At 43.3% G+C, this 22,452-nt stretch overlaps 1 protein-coding gene across 5 annotated transcripts in view; it reads right to left on the reverse strand.

Moving 5' to 3' along the window:
• The window catches only part of FGF13 (fibroblast growth factor 13), a 266,520-nt gene that overhangs the window by 43,392 nt on the left and 200,676 nt on the right, over window positions 1-22,452 (reverse strand). For 4 of the 5 annotated variants that reach the window (XM_052813808.1, XM_052813805.1, XM_052813807.1 and 1 more), the window contains 2 exons: window positions 19,563-19,673; window positions 13,391-13,494 (listed from right to left, as the gene is read on the reverse strand). In XM_052813808.1, coding sequence (XP_052669768.1) covers window positions 13,391-13,494; window positions 19,563-19,673 — 215 coding nt within the window. Of the gene's footprint in view, window positions 1-13,390; window positions 13,495-19,562; window positions 19,674-21,687; window positions 22,343-22,452 lie in introns of those variants that run through there. The other variant, XM_052813806.1, reaches the window with a different exon arrangement.

Below are 22,452 nucleotides of genomic sequence, written 5' to 3' on the forward strand. Positions count from 1 at the left end.
ATTTCTATTTGAAAAAAGAAAAGAAAAAAAACCCAAGTAAGCTTTCTTAAATCAAAGTTGAGCCTGAGCCAAAAGTTTTACATTTGGAGAGACCAGGACTAGGAGAAAAGGCACATCTCTATTTCCAGTGTTTGTTTGTTGGAAGCTTCCCTGCCCCTGCTCTGGATCTCAGCTGAAGTTCTACTCCAGGTTCCAGCATGTAACTACACAGAGCTCCACAACCCTGCTTAAAGGTTTGGGTGTTGTCCATCTCTATTTATTCTCTCTATATGGATTTATATCCATATCTTCTGTATAACAGGTATGTTCCTTATCATTAGATTAAGAAACTAAATGGTTGTAGCATCAGGTTGGTAGTGATGCAAAAATATTATTTCAGAAGACCTTTGCCAAGGAAATAAAATTTTATTGGGCTTTTAGGACCTCGAAGGTGAGAGAGAAATGAAATTTTCTGTAGCTTTGTGAACCCACTTTTTAGGAAGGTGGAAAGAAAATATATTTATCCATTTTTGAAGTAATCAATATAAGCTCACAAAACTCTACTTAGAAGAGTAATTTGGGCTATTTACATATCGCCTGTATTTATTGCTGTCCTCCAGAAATGGAAACTTCTACCTCCAGCTTGAAGTGCTTTCATTTCAGTTTAAGAACTACATGACCTGTAAAACCTCACAAGACTCTCTACCAACAGAGCTTTAAAAATGCCAAAACAGCGAAGAACCAAACTCTTCCCTTCATAACGTGTGTGGCCTTGCTGCAGCTGACACAGTGACATGGGTATGTGGAAGGTACCACCTGAGTGGGTGCAAGGCACAGGAAACCTTCAATTCTAGGTTACTTAACATTTGTTTTGAGAAAGAGTAGACATGTTCGGATTTGGCCTTACTGTAGCAAACGGTCTCCAGAGAGATCAGTCTAATGACAACTTAATTTTACCAACATTGCTTGACTCAGTAAAAAAGTACAGATTGGATAATTGCTATATCAAAAACTAAAGGCCATAACTATCACAATTACCCACATTAACTCCAATTGTTTCATAAGAGAAGCAAGTGCTGTTTAGAAGACTGTCAGAGCCAGAGGGAAACAAAACAGCTCAAAAACAGAAAGCCTAGTATTAAATGAGAGGGAAAAAAATCACTTCTCTTCTTTTACTGTCATTCCTGTGATAATAAAATGAAGGGCTGCAAGTGCAGAGGGTTTGCCGTTGGGTAGCAAATGAAGCTTCATCAGATGATTCACAGCCAAGCCAGGGTGACTGTACTCATCTTCTCAGTTAACAGCACAAAAGGAGGTTGGTTTCCTTAGTACAGATATTCCCAAGCCACTCGTAGATCAAGACTGCCTCCTTCTCAGCTGAAAATTTCGAGATCTTCAGGGATTCACCATGGGGAAATGACTGTATGGCATCTCAAGATAGCACTGCCTGGGCTCTGTGATAGAGATGGTGCATAAACACGTGCTTTTAGTGCTATCAAATCAATACTGTTCAGGAAGATATATCATCAGTGCAATGGCAATTGGCTGAGGAGGAGGGAATACCCTCCCCCTGCCACTTCTGTTGCACATAATTTTGTGAAAATATTAGTTATAGTTTAGTTGTAAGACCTACAATTTATTTATAATAAATGCTTGCCATTCTGGTATTGTTCCTACAAGCATAATTAAAGGAAATATAAACTGTTAGTGCAACACTTAGAGAGTACAGGTGTTTTTTGGCATCTCACTGATTAGAAATGCAAATCTGGGAAACAATTAACTAATGTGGTAGAAGTCAACAATTTGCATAAAGCTCTATCAGGTCTTTTCTAACACAGCTGCAATAATTTCCCTAAGAAAAAGCCTAAGGAAGTCTGTGCTGAACTCTACTGCCCGTGGAGCAAGCTCCCAGTCTCTCTGTCTAGAATACACACTAAATCTTTGCTTCACACAGAGGCAGCTAAAGCATAAATTAAAGTCAAGATTTTTCAAAAATAGGTGAGTGAAGTTGGCTCCAGTTTCATGACGCCCAATAGTGGTAACACAAACTCAGTCATCCTTGCTCATCCGTGACACCAGGCATGCACTGCCTTTCACAGAAAGGTGTCAGAAGAAAGTATGCTGTACTAACTGGTGAACCTTATCACAATGCTCCTGGTGCCGTGATAGCATTGCAGAAGAAGCCCGCTGCTAATGTTCCCCCGCACCTGGAGTGCTAGAGATTTTCATATGGGTCTGCCAGAAAATTTTAAGTCCTAAAAGCGAATGTCCAAAAGCACAAGGCGTTTGAAAAGAGGGATTATTTGTGAACAACAAAACACCTGGTTCTGCACTTGCTGAACTATTTTGCAGGAAAGCGTTAGTCCAGCTACTGCATGGCTCAAAATGAAGCTCTGGGCATCCAGTTCCAGAGAAGGCTCCAAGCCAAGGGCTCAAGTCCTGCCCATGACACCGAACAAATCTTCTGGGCATCCAGGACTGAGGTCTGCTGCTCTCCCTATTCCTGATGACCGTTCGAGGCCTTGGGACCTGTCTCCAGGCAAGCAGGGACTTATTTTAGTCATTAAGCTTCACTGGCCTCCTAAATGCTCTGTTCCTTTTTTAATCACACAGAAATTTCATATTGCAAATCAATGACTGTCTTGTCCAGATCCTGAAAATCTTACTCAGATAAATTAATTCTTCCTCTGGCAGGCAGTCAATGAAACTGCTTGCTTGAGTAAGGATTACTTACATGAGAAAGGGTTTGCAATATCAAGCCCATTAAACTCTTAGTTCATCAGGTGAAGGGAACAGATCTGTACTTCGCACTGTGTCTATTCCACTTATTAGAATTTCTTTGGCTTTTTGTTCTGTTTCAGATCATTCACTTATTTACTCTGAGCTTATTGTACCTTCTGTCAGTGTCAATATGGCTCAGCTGGCAGCAGATGCTCCTCTAGATCTGAGCACACTGGTGTGAAATAACGAGAATGGAATGAGAATGATGTGAACTTTTTGCCTAAAACCCGAACTGAAATCTTCGTATTTATGAAACTCTGCTTCTAATTTGCGTACCAGCTCCACGAGACATCCTTATTTTAAAAATACGGTAGGTCTTCCAGTTTAGTTGGAGGCCGCAAGTACTGACAGGATGAGGAACAGCCCACTCTTTTCAGTTTGCTTTTCAGACCCATTTTCTTAAAACATTAGTTCTGGAGTTGTCATTTGAGGAAACATGCCCTCCCAAGTCCTTTGAGGTTTGCCCATTCCCAGCCAGCTCAAATGCAAGGTCCCAGCAACACTTGGGTTCAAGAGGAACACCGCTATCTCATAATAGGACTCTTTTATATCTGAAAATGCTCCGGGGATGAGGATCGAGGGTCTAAATTGCCTCCTTCATTAATGTGCATTCAATGTTATCAGAGTAAGGAAAGGGGAAGACTGCTTTATGAAGCAGACAGTCTCTTGTGCTGTGCTTCTGAAACTAGCTCTCTGATTTTTTAGATACCTCCTGAGGCTTTAAATAAACAGAACTGTACTTCACCAATTATCATGCCTGTTTTGCTTAGCTCCCCAGTGGATTTAATTTTAGAAGAACTGTACCGCTCAATATTCAGTGCTGTTTGGGTAAAATTACAAAAATGAAAAACAATGTGATAGCACCTGTAGCATCCACAGAATGTAAAATATGAAAGGTCTTATCTGTTCAATTATTTAAACCATCCAATCTGCTGGTAAAAGCTATTATATTGGCATTATATCCAAAGTCTCCCTAATCCATTCTAAATTTTGGATTCCTTTGTTAATCCTAGATTGCCTAATGAAAGCAGTTCGGTATGGAAATGTAAGTTTCTTGATACAATTTTTACTCAACAGACTTGTTTTCTTTCCCAGACCCTTTTTAGATTTTTGATCCAGGAATTCAGCAGGTCTACCTCCAAGAATTAGCTTATCTATGGAAAAGTTAGTTTCTGAAACCAAGGCTTCAAGGGCATAATCTAAATATGACAACTTTTCTGTTTCCTTTGTCCCTGCCTAGCTTCTGGACTGCACACCACATCTATCCTGCTTTCTAGGACTCAGTGAAGTGTCTCTGATTTCAGTATTGAGAAGTCATGCCAAGAGGGTGGCATTCAGGCTCTCTGTGACTGAAGTAACAGAGTTTCTGTTGGAAACCCCTTTCAGTTGTGCTGCAGTTCCCCAACGCAACCATAAAACTCAGAATCTTGGGGATAACAACCCCTTTTTCTTGCCCACTGACTCCCCATCGGTTTTGCTTAGTAGACTTTTCAAAAGATGCCTTTTGACTGACAACACTGCAAATGCAATGTGAACTTTTACAGTCAAGCTGGATTCTCAGTTTTTGCACCTCATCACTTGCAATACAAGTTCTGCCAGGAAAAGGATGCTTTCAGTGGGTTTGCAAGGATGTAAACGGCCAGAAAGCAGTAAACATTTCTCTTGAGGCTGCCAAGTAGGAACAGAACTGAATTCACTTCCTTTTAGCACTGTTGCAACTGCAGGGCTACATGAAGATAAAAAGACACAAAAATGTGTTTAATAAAGTCACTCTGAATACCCCCACACGACAGATCTGTTGATGACGCCAGCCTGGATTGATGGATAGTCATTTTGCGGAACTGAACTGCCCTTTACTTTCTTTTAGCAGAGGAGCTGCCAAATTTTGTTTGTCCTAGCACTGCTGCACCAGCCGAGGCTCGGGGTCCTGCCCTGTAGCAACAGGCACACACAAGAACAGGCGTGGGAACATGCATATGCAGGAACAGGCACACTTCCATCTCCTCGTTCAGCTTCTCCTGCAGCCCGTTCTCACCCCAGTCCCATACTCACAACACAACCACTTTTTTCCTGCATATCCTTAACCAGGGTTAACTAACACTTTTGGGTATTTCTCATCAGAGCAGCAACGGCCTCCTGAAAACTAACCCATAAAGAAAACATCAACAGGATGCAGCAACAGGACTGACCAGTGAGGACACATCTTTCTCAAGCTGTCGGCTTGTTGTTGGCCCATGCCTATGGGACAGCATAAGAAAAAGGGAATTTTATCCCAATATTTTCCCAGCACACTTCCCCAGCCTCTGGTAAGCTATGATTTCAGGACTTTTCCAAGCCAAACATGACATCATTGTATTTTGTGGTGTTTTTCTTTCAAGAATTTACCTAAACGATATTTGAACCCACAAAAATGATGGCACCCTCGGCATCCCATTGCAATGAGTTCCCCAGCTGCATGACGTGCTGCGTGGAAAACACTTTCTGCAGATTTAATAAATGTGATGAATCCTTGTGTTTCATTGTCACCCTGGGTTAGTTTCTACTCAAGTTCTGAGTTTGTTTTCCAGTACCAACCCACTCCTGTTGGTTTGGGGAGTCCTTGGAGACTGTCTTTGATTGCTCCAGCAGTCTTGTTTAGACGTTCATCTTCACATGGGCATTTACAGCTAGCAGCAGGCTGCAAGCGCCATCGGGGTGAGCCATCTCGTCGGCAGGTTACAGAGCGAGTGTAACAAGGCAGAAGTGCTGCTGAGTCACTGTGACAAGAGCTGCTCATTAGCTCAACCTGCAGCACGAGAGGGAGGGGAAACCCTTCTGGGCAGAAGCAGGGAAGTCAGCTTTCTAGAAGGAAAGGCAAGCGTAGGAAAGAAGCTGAGGTTTCATAATGGTATTTTCTTTTAATCAAACCACATTTTAAAAAACAGGGCAAGTGTGGAAAATTATCTTGCTTCTGATCTTGAACATATTCCATACACATCACGAAAAAAAAGCAACAACTCAAAAATCCACATGAATACTAATATACATATTTTCCCAGCAAACTGCAGAAGAGCCCAGCCCTACAGGGAGCAGGCACACCTATCACCCCACAGGCACCTATGCCACTGGTCACAACACCTAGCATCCACACCAAATTTAGGAGAGAAAAGCGGCACATTTCTCATTGGCTCTGCTGAATCATAGCAACGTACTCCGTCGTTTGGGGATCTGAATATACAATCCCAACTGAACACGCCGAGAACCTGGCAATGCTCTTATTCTCACACTTTGCAACTCACGCCGTCTGCTCAAGTCCTTATCTGCTTACAACTCTCGCTTGCCAAACATGCTTTGCAACGTGACGGTGAAGAGTTGTGAGTAGCCTGGAAGTCCTGGAACTCAGTACTCCTTGTTTGCTGGCGTGGGGCCGAAACGCAATGCTGGAAGCAAGCGGTGTGTGATCCAGGTGCCAAACTACCGAACTCAGGTCCAGCTCCAAATTCTGCCAAGGCTATTTTTTTGGCATCACGCTGCTTTTGTGTCACTGTGACCCCAGTGAGCAGCGCAATGAACTGAAAGACTGGGCCTTATGAGCTACATTGCCATTTCAGTCACATTTCTGAGCTTGCCGAGTCCCAGACTTCTGCTCTGAGCAACATGTGAAGTCTGAGCTTATAAAGACATTTTGCCTTTTCACCCAAGGACTTTGGCACTGATTAGCAAATGACTAACAGAGAGCTTTTAGTCTTTTATCTTCTTCACATGTATATTATTTATCTCACAGGACATTGAAATTGTTCTTGCACAAACAGCAATTTCACTGCTGATTTTTAACAGCCACTCTGTTAGGAAACCATCGCACAGGTGTCTAACTGCAGGTCTGTCGGGATCTGTGCGGTGCACAGTCCTGAAGCATCACTTTCTCATACTCTGGCTCCTCTTCTGAAGCCTCATCGTAGAAGGTGCTGAGTATCCTCAGCTCCCACCACCTGCAGTGAGGGATGGATGCACAGTGGGACCTCTGTGGATTTCAGATGCCTGGGGGATGACTTGTAGAGAAAAGCAGCATAATAGCTCCAAGACTTTCAGCTTGCTGAGTCTCCTAATAATTCTCCCATGGGAGGGTGATGCCCTCCCCGCTCCTCTGCTGGAGACAGCAGGCAGTCTGTCTCCCGAAACCTAGAATCGCACCGATCCCAGCAGAGACAAGCACCTGAACGAAACAGCACCCATCTCTTTAGCCCACCACTGAGCAACAGCACGTATCATTAAGACAGACCAGCACATACCTCATTAAGGAAGACCTGCTGCAGGAAACCACTCTGCTTCCCCAGGGACCCGACCCCCACGAGTGTCCCACATCACAGAGCGGGGCCGGACAGGCACAGCAAGCTCAGCCACAGGCGGCCGGTCCCTTCAGCAGTGGGGAGACAAGTCTGGGAGCAGCGGGCTCTGCAGCTACACTGCCAGGCACAGTCCAGCTCACAACTAACCCCCAAAACTCACGGTCAGATTCCCTGGTAATAGGCTGAGCCTGCGAGCACAGCCTGAGCCAGGGAGTGCCCATCTGGGCAGCGCGATCGGGAGCCTGCGATGCTGCACGGAGACCCACCAAGGTTCTCCTGTGCCAGGCACCGGCCAGCATCCACCTCTGGGCTGCATCTCTGCTGTAAGACTGAACCAAACTACAATCGTTTGCATCTGCTGAGCTTAGCTGCTGGCATAATTTAGAGCGGTATCCACGGTTGAAGGTGTCAGAAAACATTTATCAGTTCAGGCTGGTTCTACAACGCCTGGGAACCTCCTGAGAGCATGCTCCTGTCCCAGCGCTGATCCCACACCTCGCCTGCCCTCTCTCCCACCTCTGCTGTGGGGCAGTCGGGGCTGTCAGCACGACTCCGGGTCGCGGGAGGGCCAGAGCAGCCCTCCTCTCTGTGAGGACGTTGCACATTTATCCAGCATAGAGCAAGGTGTTGCGATGAAAAGAAAAATGTGCTGCAGCTGTATTTAAGACCCTATCGTTGAAGAGAATGAACTATATTAAGGTATAGTCTGCGCTTGAGCATTCATGGTAAAAAATGATTTATACTGACATGCAAATTTAACTAGATGAAGCTTTTGATTATTTCCCCTATCTCTTGGTTTATGCTATTTCCCTGAGGTGGAAAAATGCTCTTTGCCAGTAATTCATTATAAATGCCCCAGCCATTCCCATTAGCTACAGCAGGTCTCCGCTGCACTGCTCAGTATTAAAATATGCACAAACTTCTCTTCTCTCCAACTCACCAAAACCAATTTTTGAATCACTCTGAGAATTTAATCACATTTCAGTTCTCTTGGCTATAATCAACGTGCACGCTTCATACAATATTTACTTTCTGTGCAGGTACCAAACTTATATATGACAATCTATTTTACATACAGAGGACAATGTTAGCTGAATGCTCTCTTAGGGTAAATTATATATAAAATTCTGCACAGGGTATTAAATCAAAGTGCTCCTTAAACCCATGCTAACTCTGTACCGAGCGCATCAGACGAGAAATGGCAAAATTAAGCCACGTACAGCAGCTCTATTAACTCAGAAATATTGGACATCCTAAAATAGCTAACAAAGCAAGCATAAACAACTCTGCCATGTAGCATACTTCCTAATACCCATCCTACAAAAGGCTGAATGCCCTGAATTTCCAATAAATGAGTTGAAAGGCTGCAGGAAGGAGGGACAGACTGGGCCCTATCACACATGATCAGGGCAAAGGACTACTCTTAGACAAGGACTCTATCCAACCTGGGAGAAGCTGTAAGCTTGCTCAGATGTGACGCTATTAAATCAAATGCTTTGGCAAATCACAGGAACCCAGAACAAGACAAGATGGAAAACAAACACTCTTTACAAGCTGAGTTGCATGGCTCCTGAGACCAGCCAGAAGGATGCAATGAGCAGCACATATTTAATTTTATTGTTTCTGACAATGTGTCCAGGCTAGACAAGCACACAATTACATGAGCTGAAATGTTCTATAGGAGAAATATGCATTTCACTGACAATCATTAAATGATTTTAAAAACTCTGACATGATGGTTCATGGAAAGTACACGGCTAGATGTTCTCAGGCTATTTTTAAAAATTTGCTGTATTTTGGGTTATGTTTCAGCCTATGCAGAATTCAAGTGGTACACCAAATTCTCTTCACCTACATACATGCCTTCCCTCTAATGAACTTCACTCAGCTGCTGCTCTGTATCACTGTGAGCCTCCTTTGTCACATCACAATCACTTCAATGAGAAAGCAATAGCTCTAGGACTACGTGTCTGACACAGAGATCCTTAAAATATTTTTCACTCTTTTGTTCAAGACAATGAAAGAACACAAGGAATTCATAGGGTGTGAAACCTGAAAAACTCAAGTGTAGCACATATGGTGGTCATCTGAAAGACGTGATCATTCATAGAAAGAAAAATAAGAGAAAATAAAAGCCATCCTAAAATACAAAAGGGCATGATTCATTTTGTGGTTACGTAAGACAGCAGTACCATAACACTGTTTAAGTCATCTTGCAGCAGCTTGACACTGGTGTAAGAAGGGATGAATCAAACCCTGTGTTTTCATTTTAAATGGAGGCTCAAGCATCAAACAGCAGGAAGAGCTACGGCTTCAAATAGGTCCTGACAAGGTCCCTCCAAATAAAATTGTGAGGGTGGGTTCGGCTTGGGAGGTGCAGTCACACAACTCCCATCGACTTTGGTAGGAAACCAGCTACAGAAAAAAACCCATTTCAAATGTGGTGGTGTTCTGGGATACGAAGAGGCATTTTCCAGCTGGTGCGGAGAGGAGGCACCGCTGCTCAGAGCGGGGCGAGCAGTGGCAGCATGGCAGGCTGCAGGGAGGACCAAGGTCGCTTCCCTTCTCTGCAGTCCAGGACTTTTAATGTGCTTCTATAACAAATGTAGATAATGATATATTTATTTTAACATAATATCTGTTTTTTTGCTTAGCTGAGTTGCTGCCTTGTCCCTGAGGAACTTTTATCAGTACATTAAAAATCTTATTTTTGCTCTAACTGACAGACGCCGCAAACTATCTATAAACTCTGGCAGCCAACTACAGATATCTATTCTCTTCAGATTTATTATACATCACTGATCCCCTCATGGAGCAAATTCACCTCATTCTTGTGTACAGTCACTGGATCAGAAGCAAACCACACTGCAGACTACCTCTGAGGTCAGATACCTGAATCCCCATCCTGGCAGACTGCTAGGGAGCAAGAGGCAAGGCCAAAGCCAGAGCTCAACAAATTAGCAAACTGGATCCGCAGATATTCTCCATCAGCCAGCAACTGTAATGGATTGTGGCTAGGACATATTTTCTACATATGGAGGACGGTCAGAATCAGCTAAGTCCATTTTGTTGCTGCACAGCCCAAACCTAAAAAATATAGCCTAAGGAACAAAATATGAGAATTCACCGCAGCCACTGAAACGAAAAGGAACTGCAATTTAATACTGCAGTTTAGTGCAAGATACATGGAAATGGGACACCTGGTGTGTTACCCCTAATGTGCTTTCCTGTGCGAGTGTGGGAAAGCACTTAGCTGAGCCTCCATTTATCCTCCCGTAAGCCAGATGTCTTATTTACCTATTTACCAGTGGGGTAATTGCCGTGGACTTAATGGCCTCTTTATCAGGCGCAGTGTTTTGGAAGTGTTTCAGGCTAAAAGGTGCTATCAGGTGCACGACACAGACAGTAGCACGGGGTGAGGAACAGGGATGGCACGTTAGCAGGGTGTTTTTCAAACCATTTACCGAACGAATCTATAACCTTCGGCAGTGCAATCTGAAGGAAACAGTTCTGCACAGACATAAGCACGACTGAAGCGCTAGAGTTGCAATAAAACCAAAAGCAAGTGATCATGACATAGACCACAATATTCTCCCTCCCTATTACATTGCATCATCAATACTAATCTCATTTCTCTCTGGAAATGGTGCAACTATCTGTTATAGTTATTGACAATTTAAGTACATTTCTGGTTTTCCCTATATTTTTGCTTCAGGAATTTGACAGTCTTTTGTGGGGCTTTTCCTCCTGATCAATCCCATGTTGCCATCTGTCTGCTCCTGACAAATCCCATTCCGGAACACATCCCTGTAAGGGCTTAGAAACCCTCAGGATGTGGAGATGGATGTCATTTACTTGAGCTGATCTGTTCCCCGGACTCCCTGTTGGCATCCCTTGAACAGGTGAGTGTTCAGCTGGTATGAATCAGCTGAGCTCTCCTGGGACTCATTTACATCAACCAAGAATCCAGCCCAAAATATAGAGCTAATTTCCCATGCATCAGACTGTATCTCTTGCTGAAAGGACCATTATCAGCAAAAGAAGTGCTAGAAACACTTAAAAAATGGTGCTGGAACTGCAGTTCTGGCAACCTTTTTTTGCATAGCAGGTGAAGTAGGGGCAGACAGATGCTCCTCACCAGCACTTGTCCATTCCCTGGGCGTGCTGACAGAGACACGAGCTGGGTTTTGACTGCCAAGGCAGTTTCTTGCAATTATTGTAAAGGACAAACCAACCAAACCAGAAAGCAGCAGGTGATAACCCCAAGATTATTGAGGACTTAGATGGAAACTTGCTTTGGAAAAGTAGATCAACATTAAATGGACACCCGTCTTTGTGAAAAGTATTTAAAAATATGAATTTGGGACACAACAACACGACTAAAGTCTGTTTAAGGCTTTGCCAAGCCCATCAGGTTCGAGAAGAATAAAAGAATAAATGTAAGAAAATATAGCTGCCTAATAAAGAAACAAAACCGACCGTTGTTACTAAGGGGAAAATAGAGGGATGTCACCAGTTAATTTTGCAATGGCATAAACTATTAAATTCACAGATACTAAAGGATTCAAGGAAGATGCTATTCATGCTAACATATAAGACCACATGAAGAACTATCCCTAATCAATGCAAACACCAAAAATTAGAACCAAAGTGAATCTCTGAGCTCTGCCTAAGATGCCTAGATACCCACCAAACTAAAAGCTGGGCTTAATCTAAATAAGGGTCATATTCTGCTCCTCCTCCTCACATCGAGGGATACTAGAAGTGATCCTTTGTTCTCTCAGTGGTCCCTCTGACTTCAGGGTTATGTCTCACAATGAGAAGTTAGTGCTCAGCTGTAGGTTAACAGTGGCAGAATCTGTTCCCATCCCATTTTCTGCATCTTTGCAAAAACATACCCAATTCTTCCAGAATGTATGCAATGAAAGAACTGACCTACTCAAACCAAGCACGTTCGCTGCGCACGGTGATGGAATTTTGCTTCCTGTACAAACCTCACTATCCCACCCAAAGACGCGACTCGAGGTAACGCTCCCCGAGGCAACGCTCCCCGAGGCAGAATTGAGCCCGCAGAAGCCGGCACGGCACAGTGCTCTCTCGGCGAGTGGGCAGCCAAAAAGGAGTGCAGCTGAGGATGCCAATGTCAATGAAAACGCACGGTGCAGTCAAAGGTACATTTGCAGTGCAAACGTAAATGACACCGTGCAGCCTCAGGACCGTGACTACGCGGGATTAAGGGGACTTTGCACGATCTGGCTGTGTGGCTACAGCCCTGCAAACAGATCTGTGGATTAACCGCACTAAGCAAATAGCCAGAGTAAAAAGAAAAGCAGAGTTCGATGCCATTCACTGAAATTTTACTTTGTCCCACAGCATAACCAGTTCTAATTTGCTTTTGCTCTGGCAGATACAAGAGGAAAAATATGCAAAGCTGCCCCTTGTCCCGGCTGTCAGGACTGCAAAACAAATGAGAGATTTGAGTAAGTTTACTTAATTGTTATCAGTATTAGAGGCACCTTAAGGGAATCATTCATAGAAGAGAATAATTTGTAGTAGATAATAAATTACATTTTCCTCTATTTTCCTCCTTGGGAAAAATCTATTAAGACTTTATAATTAAAACTCCTGAACACAGTTCAACTAAATGTTTTTAATTGAAAAATGGTCTATTTTTTAAAATGTCCTTTTTTCTTTTTTTCATAAAAACACTGTTTGCTCTCTTGAGAAATGCCACTGAAAATTATTAACTGACATTCTTCATCAAAACTGCTAATAAAACATTTCTTTAGTTACTCAGCAACTTGAAGCCATAAGATTTTGGCACCTAATTCCATTTCAATTTAAAAATCCTAGCCAAACAGAAAAAAAAATTACTTTCTCTAATCCTTTTTAATAACAGTAATAGAGATTATATGGGAAGATATAAAATGTGTTCAGGCATGCATGTGATTCACAAAGTCGTCCCTTTCCCTCCGTACCCCACACTGATTAGCCCAATCAGTCCACAGTGACCAAGAGAAAGCATCCTTTCTGTTTGGGGTTTCGGTTGTGGGGTGTTTTTTTTATTTCACACTTTGGGACCATTGGTTTGCATCAAAGGCACCACAGTTTGATTCCATGCATCCATATATATTCATAATGGAAACAGAGTAATAAGCTAAAACCAGACTATCACCGCTACACTGAATTTGCTGTCAAATCTCATGCCTATAGGTTATAAGCAGATTCCTTGGAACAGTAAATTATTCATTTACTAAGTTCTTACGATAATTTCAGTGAGAACAAAATTAAAAATGTTTACTTACTGATGTATATAGGTATCCTTCACTGTTCATTGCCAGATACAATTTTGTTTGAACCCCCTGAATCGCCACCACTCGTAAACCCACAGGTATGAGGTTAAACAAAGCTAGGAGAGAAAGGAGATGGAGAGCAAAATTAATCTTTTAGAGTATGCAGATTAGATAGACAGTTAAACCATAATTACCAGAACAAAATAAAAAATGCCTATTCATGCATAGATTAATTTCTGTGGGTGCTATAGAACAATACTGCTACTATCGTGTTCTTCTATAGCAATTTCCACCAATAGCTCAGAAATTATCTACAGAGGGTATCAGTGTATCTCCCACATTCTGAAGATGGTGAATTGGAGGTATTGAGAGCTAAAAGGACTTACCTGCCTCATAAGCAGAATCCAGGGTCTGCTGAGTAGAGTTGAACATACTTAATTTGGTTTTGGGTTTTTTTTCTGTCAGTAAGTGCAAAAAAAAAAAAGGTGATCCAAAAACAAACAAAAAGTTTTTCAAGATGATCAAAACTTTTTTTTTGCAAATTCAGATCAAATTCAGTAAACATTTTTGACCAAAAGGAAGGAGCAAGATGAAATTCAGAAAAGTTAAAAACCTTCATTAACATCTCAAAATGTTTCCACTCAAAACTCAGGGTTTTTTTTTCTCTTTTTGAGAGAATGGTTTTGAAAAAACAGAGTTAAATAACTTCAAAATGAAATGAAATGACAGCATATTCTTTAGATCAAGCCCTAAATCTGTGCTTTCAAAATTGAGCTGCTTCGAATGTTCTGCTTGCGTTTATGCTTGCATATATGCTAATAGTGGCAGTATTTATAAGCAGAGAAACGTCTCTTCAAAAAACGAAGATTCCGGTTTGTAAAGTGGTAAATTAAAAAAAAAAAAAAAAAAAAAAAAGCTTTGCTTTGCCATAGCTTAGATTCATGGATTTGTTACAATTGAACACAAGTAATAATGAGTTGAATACAGTACTCTGTGTTCAATATGTAGGATTAAAAATAAAGGGTGGTTAAGAAAATTTTCAAGAACTGTTATCACAATGCAAAACATCTCCTTCCAGTCTGTTGTATAAATGCAGAGGTAGGATGAAGTAATGCCAAACTGGCTCTTATTTCCAATGGTTTATTACTTGGCTGGAAAACTCCCATCTGCTTCAGGCTGAAGTGTGGTATTTATGGTCACTGTCTGAATTTAAAACTCAATTATGAATTTGAAATTATTGAATTTTCAAAAGTATAAGCTAAGAATTATGACCCATTAAAAATTCCTTTTTCAGCCTGACAATCCCCAAATGGTCATATTTAATTAAAAGAAAATCTGCAGCTTGCCAGCATTTAATACAGATCCTGAATTCTGGGTGTGGGGTTGTCAAGAACGTATTAAAAACCAAAGAGCAAACGTATGCACATCCTGCTTCGATAAAGGCATGGCCAGAAGCAAACACTGGGGACAAAGGACTAAATTCTGGTGAAAACAGACTCTGTTCCAGCTGGACCTCCAGCTCCGTGTGCTGTCCCGGGTTAACCTGAACATCTCGGCACCCCGGCTGGGTGAAAAGGGGGTGCAATGGGCTTGGGGGGGGGGACCAGCAGCTGAGGGACACACCACGAACTACAGGTGCTCTGCTCTAAGGTTCTGGCACCTTTGAGCATTGAATTGCCTACAGTGGTCAAATATAACAGAGCAGGTGGAAATATCCAGAACTAATAAATAAATGTAGGAGATCATAAAATCATACCTGCGTTTTTCTCTCCCTCTCATACACAGAAGTGTACATGCAGACACAAACACACACACACACACGCAGCTCCTCCTCACACTCGCCTCAAGCGAAAAATCAACAGAAACGGCGTTCTCTTCACTAAAACAAAATCCTCTAGTTCTCTACGGTTTTTGGCAAACAAAACTTAGATTTTCAGCAAGGGATATGCTAAGGGAAATGGATTTCTCATGTGTTCTATCAAATGATTGAATTTGTCTGGGGGAGAAAATACTCCCTCTCTGACTCAGTAAATATTCCCTTGGAGAGCCCTCTTTTGCAGTTCAACCCCAAAAAGCATCTGATCTCCGTGTAGGCAGGAGAGCACAATTTAAAGCTCAATATCCAGGCAGAACCTGGAACTCTCTTTTGAAAGGTGCTTTCTTAATGGCATATTTATGAGTAGGGCAAGCGTTTGGTTATTTTCAGCACAAGGGTACGAGTATGGGCACTGTAAATCGTGCTACAAACCAGCTGAGGACAGGGCAAAGCCTGGGACGGTTGAGAAGACACAGCTCACGGCCACAAGCCACGGAGACAGGTTTTAGCGAGCGATTCCTGGCTGGGCTGTGCTTGGCAAAGTGAGCAGAGATACGAGGCTGAGCGACTTCTGCCAGGGGAGGGCTGGGGCCCCCACTGAGATGGGTGCTCAGCTGCTTCCCTCAGCGGCTGAACATGTTTTCCTGCCGTAAACGTACACGCTCTATTTTGAAGCAAGACGAGCGTTGGGCGCGCTCAGAAGCTGGTTTAGACATCGGTGGGATTAGCAGCTGCTGTGGCACAGACGATCGGAAGCTGCAAAAGGGCTGCGGGGGAGTAACGCTGGCTCTGCTGCCGACCGCCTCTGCCGAAGGGGAGAGGGACCGGCTGCCGGAGGGGTGCGCGGTCAATCTGTCCTGTGCCGGCACAGCCAGACACACAGCTGGGCTGCCCCAGCTGCCGCCTCCGAGCCAAGGGGACGTTGGCACTGCACCAAAAAAGGGAACTGTCCCCTTTAGCAGCAGCCGTTGCTCCCACCGTCCTCGCACAGCAGCAGGTCCAAGTCTGGCTTCTGCAACAGCGAGTGGCTTGTCCGTGACCAGCAAAAGCTGATGGGGCCAACAGCAGAGCCACGCGGCCCCCAATGCCACCGACAACAGGTCTGAGATGCTATTGCACTTCTAGGGGTCGACTCTCATGTGAGCAGATATGACTGAAAGGGTGGCAAAAAAGCCACAAGAAAATAAATTGCTGGCTACTGTGATCAGTTTGTGTTAGCATAAAATAATGCAAAGTTATCTGCATCCTAGCCTTTCCCTATTACGTTTGCGCTGTTTAAAATAAGGATATAATAGCCATCGTAATGAAAAACTTGGCGATGCCTAAGGGAGAGATGATCTTTACTATAGCCCTTGTGCAATACAAGCTGACAGAGAACTAGAGCTGCAAAATAAGAGGCAGTGGGCCACAGCTGGATTTATGAACATATACGTTAGTGTGAGGTCTCTGCGATCCTTGGCTTGGCCACCTGGATCTCTGTATGCTTTCTGCAGGATATCATTTCCTATATTTCCCTATTTTATAAGTCTTGAAATCTCTTTGTCTTGCCAAAATTGGGGAATAAATTTTGCCTTGCTTTAAAACCTTGCCCTATTTAACACATTTAATGAGTCAAAATCTGTTTCTCAGCCAGGAAATCCTTTCCACGAGGCACCTCCTCAAATCACAGACTCTTAGCTAAAACTGAGGTCTGGTGAGTGGTATGGCTCCTCAAGTCCGTGTTTCATTTCCTGCCTAAACTGTGCTCCAAAATCTCAGCTTTCTTTTAAACTCTCCACAATTGTGGATGCAACCTTGTTTTTGTGAACCCTGCGTGCAGCAGTGGGTCTGCAGAGCTTGAAATAATTGCTCCCAAGTCAGAAGTCGAAAGGGATCTTCAGGCAAACATCCCACTCAGCTCTAGACAGAAAATGATGGAGAAGGTGGACTCCTGGGCCCAAGATGCTGTCAGTAGCCCAAAACAGCAGCCGGCTATAAGGGGCTGCAACCTCTCCCCATCTCTACCGTAAACAGGGAAGACAAATTCTGAAATTTAAACAAGGCTGACTAATGCTCCATCTGGAGACCAGGTGGACTATGGTTATGGTTTGCTCTAAAAAAATGCAGTTGCAGAGTCCTAGCGCTGTGCAACCGCTCTGCTGGCCACAGCTGCATTTGAGGATGTTCCCCTTACTATTAAGGGGAGTTTTTATTATCACACTGCACTGCAAAGCAAATGGTCTTAGAGCAAATGTTCAGTGAAGGTGACAAAAGGGAACAGCAATGATACCCCTCAGGGGTGCAAAGGAGGAGAGAACGGACTGGAGAAGGAGTCCTCCTGCATTTGGAGCGGGCTACAACTCCCGTGGCTTCCCCGCAGTGCACGGATATGGGCTAAATGAAAGATGTCTCTGCAGATATTGGAAGAAAGGATTTTAGAGGGCCTGATCCACTTAATATTCATGTGAGCAAGGCTTTGGGGGAAGCCCCTTATGTAGGCTCTGATCCACAGTATAAATCAGTCTGTCTTACTAGCTCCATTAAAAATATTGCCATTAAAATAAATTCAGGACTGCAGGACATTCAGGTCCATACACTTACCTTACATAAAAGAGGAATATATACAAAAGCTTGTGGGTTTTTTATGATAAAACCCTCCTCTGTACTGAACACTTAGATACTGCAGCCCAGCTGCAACCATTTCTGGGATACTTCCATTACATTTAAGTATTCAGCATTTTGGAAGGCTGGTATCCAGCAACAAGGAATTTCTATGATTTGCTTTGTAATCTAATAGGTTATGGTAAATTTAAGGACACAGTGAAAACAAAGGTATCTTAGAAACAGACGCATTTGTATTTCCATAAATTTTATCTTGTTTTAAATCTCAGAATCCCTATTAGAGGGATTCTAAGCAAAGTATTTAAATGAAACAATCAGAAAAAAAAAAAAAAGATGCAATTTCAGATATATGCTCTGGTATATTAAAAGTTCATAACAATATCACGCTTTGATGTAAAAAGTAAGGTTTGCCTATTTCTTCTTCTTTAAGATAATGAACAGAATTACCCTGCAATCCTGAACTATCCGTACTGACTTTTGAAATCATAAATATTAGATCATTCACTTGAAAGAAAAGTCAATGTTTAAGGTCCATAAGGATCATTCTTAGAGTAGATTTGGTGGCTGCACTGAGGAGAACTCAGTAAGATGGCAGCAGCCGCTCAGCATTGCCCTGATCTGGTCTTTGTGCCACCTTCTCCGTGGGCGAGGACGGGACCTGGAGCCAGACCTCAGGTGTCCCTACAGATCCCACGCTTATGCGCTGCCCCAAGGCCAGCACCTTCCGTGGCTGCAGCAGAGACCTCCTCCAGCAGCGTAACCAGTTCCCTTCTGTCACTCAGAAGTTAACATGGGGATACCAAAAGGATTAAAGAGGGTGCGGGAAAAGGGCGAGAGCAAGCGATCGGACAACTAAGATATGCTACTTCCTACTGCATCTAGTGCTTACTCTGCAATATTCAAGGGCCCTGCAAAATGAAATGATGTTTCACCTGCAAATGCTTTTCATATGAAGAGGATGGCACTTAAATCAGCACTTTTTAATAATTAAAAGGAATGTCTGCCTGTTGGATTTTATGGTTTGTTGTCTAAGTGGCCTGAAATACCTTCTCAAACTCCTTGCGCCTCCTAACTTTTTTTTTTAGAACAGAAAAGTAGTTTGGCTAAACAGTACAACTATGCGAAACTCTTAAATATTTTATTTACACACACCAAATCTATGGTCTAGTCATCTTTTCCTGTTTTCTGTCAATTCTTGAAGTTGTAAAAAAACCAAACCCAAAACATCCAAAGCTTTTTCACAGAAAAGCTGAGGGAGATCTGCTTGAAAGCTGAAGGTATAATTAAGTTCAGAAGGGGTAAAAAAAAATAATAATAGGGAAATGTGAACTTTAAAATTATGATGAACTCTCATTGTGTAAAATAACATGGCTCTGTTTGAATGAGCCCCTGTTTAAGAGTGGAGATAGCGTTATTCTATTTCAGGCACACTGAGTAGGCGAGCAAATTTTCCCTGTTGAAAAAAAAAAAAATCTAATAAAATCCAAAGGACAGCAATGAACTTCTCTAGATTACCATGGAGATAACATTTGCTTTGTTTGTCATATGTGTCATCATTACCTCCTCTGGTTCATTATTTCTATAAGTGATTTTTATTTGCATTTCTCTCAGACCCAGTAAGTCTGAAAGACTTCTGCGCTGTGAGCACAGTGTCAATGCCGCTTCCACTCACTCAGTCATCCCAGGACAACAATTTTGAACGGACCTAGATGGGAAGAATAAGACACCACAGTTCACAAACACACCATTGATTCTCATGTCACTTACTATAACTACTGTCCTCCTCTTTTGTTCCATCAATTGTTCCATCTGCTTGCAACTGCAAGTGGTATCCTTGCCTGCTGTATAGCTTTGTTACTATACCTTTAAGCTGAGGCTCTGTAAAAAAACAATAGTGAGATTAATGTGGGAAATCCTGATGTGCCGTTCCAAGCGAGCAGGATGCTAAAAACAAATCTCTGGGTTTCTTCTCAAGGCTGAGATATGAAAAAGACCCAAAACAAAAGCAGGGCAGCCAGCTTTGCAACACTTTTCATTTAGGTTGAGATCAAATTTATGTCTATGAAATCAATTGCCAAAATGATTAAATGCCACTTTCGATTGCAAGGTAGGTAGCACAGTAAAATCTACTTCCAGTGAATACAAATTCCAACAGCGTACTTCTTGGCCTCAGGAGCTCAGCCCTATCTCATTTAAGATTAGAAATGAGCTGGCAAAGAGTGTATTCTGCCCTTTAAAAAGGTGTGAGTTCTTAAATGGAGAGGAAAAAGAGGACTACTACGATAGCGCTAATAAGAGCCATAGTGACAGTTGAGAGCCTAAATATATAGCAGCAAATGTTTAGCACAGGCACTGCTGCAGCTCTAATAAACAAACCCCCATTCCTCACTGCTCCAAAGAGTACAGAGCATCCGAAGTGATAAACTACTCAATGAACATATGGAAAATGGAGGGGGGAACCCTGAAATCCAGCAATGTGTCAAACTGCAAAATAAATATTACCATAAGGGTTGAGGTAATTACCTCATCAGCTAGAAGAAGAAAGATCAAAACAACGCATAGTTTGGATAGATTTCCTTTTTTCATAACCATCCTCAGATTCACAGTTAGAAAGCGAGATATCTCATCCAGTTTCAGATCATTCTAGACCAAAAAGTATATAGCAACAGATCTGCTGTCAAGTCTGTCATTTAAGATATCTAGGTAATGCACCAGGAGTAATTGCAAAAAAGGTCTACTTCCACTGAATCCCAATGACATCTGCATTGTAGTCATTTCACACAATTATGCTTGTCAGGAGGCAATGCATCTCCGCAGCTCACTCCACAACAACTTACTTAATTCAGAGATAAATATACTGTGAAGATATGATGTGTCATTTCCAAGAGCCAATGTCTGGATAAGACTCCTTGTGTTTGTAATCAAAGACATTAGGGAGCTCTGCTGCTGTACGTCATTTTAGTAGGAGCTGAAGGCAAAGGCTTACAACAGTTTGCATAAGTATATTAGCTCCTATTAGCAACCTTTGATAAGGGTACTGACGGATGCACAATTCTTATCTACCAACTCTTCTGACAAGAAATTAATCCAGTCCCCACTTTGACTTTTTAGCCAAAATACATCCCAAAGCTGTTGGCAAACTGCGAGTGAGGCACCTCTTCCATGGCTGCTGAGAAAGGCAGACAGGTTAAGTGGCTAACGGCATCAATGTTTCAGCACAGCAAAGGGATAGCAACATTACCAGAGGGTTTTGCTCCTCCCACATACAAAAAACCCACTCAGATCAGGGACTGAGTCTTCATGCCTGATCTTTTGCACCTCTGACACAGAGAGCATCGTATCTGCAGGGCAGCTGCATGTATGAGATTCCTAGAAAGGAACAGGGCGCTGAAGCAAAACTCTGGAAGATGCCAGCAAAAGCAAAAAGCCTCGTCTGCAATCAGCAAATAAAGCATGGCACAGGCATTCTATGAAGCAGGAAGACAAAAACAGATCTCTAGATCGCCAAGTTATTTAACATACAACTGAAGGAGGTGTATGTGTGGGAACTTCCCCTGCTAACATCTCCCCCACAAATAAATCACGTGTGTTCGTGTATGTGTAACAGAGAGACAAGACTACTGAATTACCGGTACACAGGTGCACAGGGGTGTGCAAGTGAGGCAGTTAGCAATGGTGTGTGTTATCCAAATAAACCAGATGAACATGAAAGGGGAAGGGACTGGCATGGGGTACCCACGTCTATCAGATCGTACAAGCCAGGAGTGGCAATACCTGCGCGTTCATTTTACCAGCCCTGAGACACCGGTCCCCCTTTCCCCACGCCCGATACACATCCCAGTTTGCATTAAATCAAACAAACCGACCCCCCAAAGACATAACCCTTGCCAACCTGGTCGCCTTCTTCGCCTTTTCTTGGAGCCAAAGAGTTTGACCCTGGAAAACACATTCAACTTGTTCTTGTCGCAGCTTCCCTTGCTCTTGCTGGGGCTGTTGACACACTTACAGGCATTGGACTTCTCCCGCTCCCTGGCTTGTCTCTTCTGGCGGATCAGGGAGCTGGCGATGGCTGCAGCCATGGCCGCCACCGCCCCGGCACCACCGACGGGTCAGGCACGCGGGGTTTGCTCGCCGGCCGCGGGCGCCGCAGCCAGCATGCTGCTCGGCCCGTCCCCAATGCCGGGGACGCTGCCGGGCGCCTTGGCCAACGCCACCCGCTGCCAATTGGCTCGGGAGCCCGGGAGACACCGGCAGGATGCTCGCACCGGAGCCCCGGGTCGGGATGCAACAGTTTAGCTCAAGTGTTTTTGTCCGCCGAGATCTTCCCCTTTTGATTTTCTGATGCTTTTTTTATTCCTCCCAACTTCTGGCAGGGGAAAGTTTGCAGGCAGAGGTGAGCGTTTCTACGGAGATCAAGCAGATCACTCGCAAGACATCCCTCCGAGCTTCTCCAGGCGCGCTATTCGCATGCAGACATGGCACATCCACTTGGTGCAAGATCATTGCATCTCTCCTAGCCCCAATTTCTCCAGTTAACTTTTCTCCCCACCCGTCCCCTCCCCATTCAAATCCCAGCAAACACCTGTTAGACTCCAGCAGGGGCTGGTCCAGCTGCAGGGGGGGTCTGGATCCTTTTTTTCCCCTCTTCTCCCTTAAG

The sequence above is a fragment of the Harpia harpyja genome, chromosome 18 (genome assembly GCF_026419915.1).
Source record: "Harpia harpyja isolate bHarHar1 chromosome 18, bHarHar1 primary haplotype, whole genome shotgun sequence".
NCBI classification, from domain to species: domain Eukaryota; kingdom Metazoa; phylum Chordata; class Aves; order Accipitriformes; family Accipitridae; genus Harpia; species Harpia harpyja.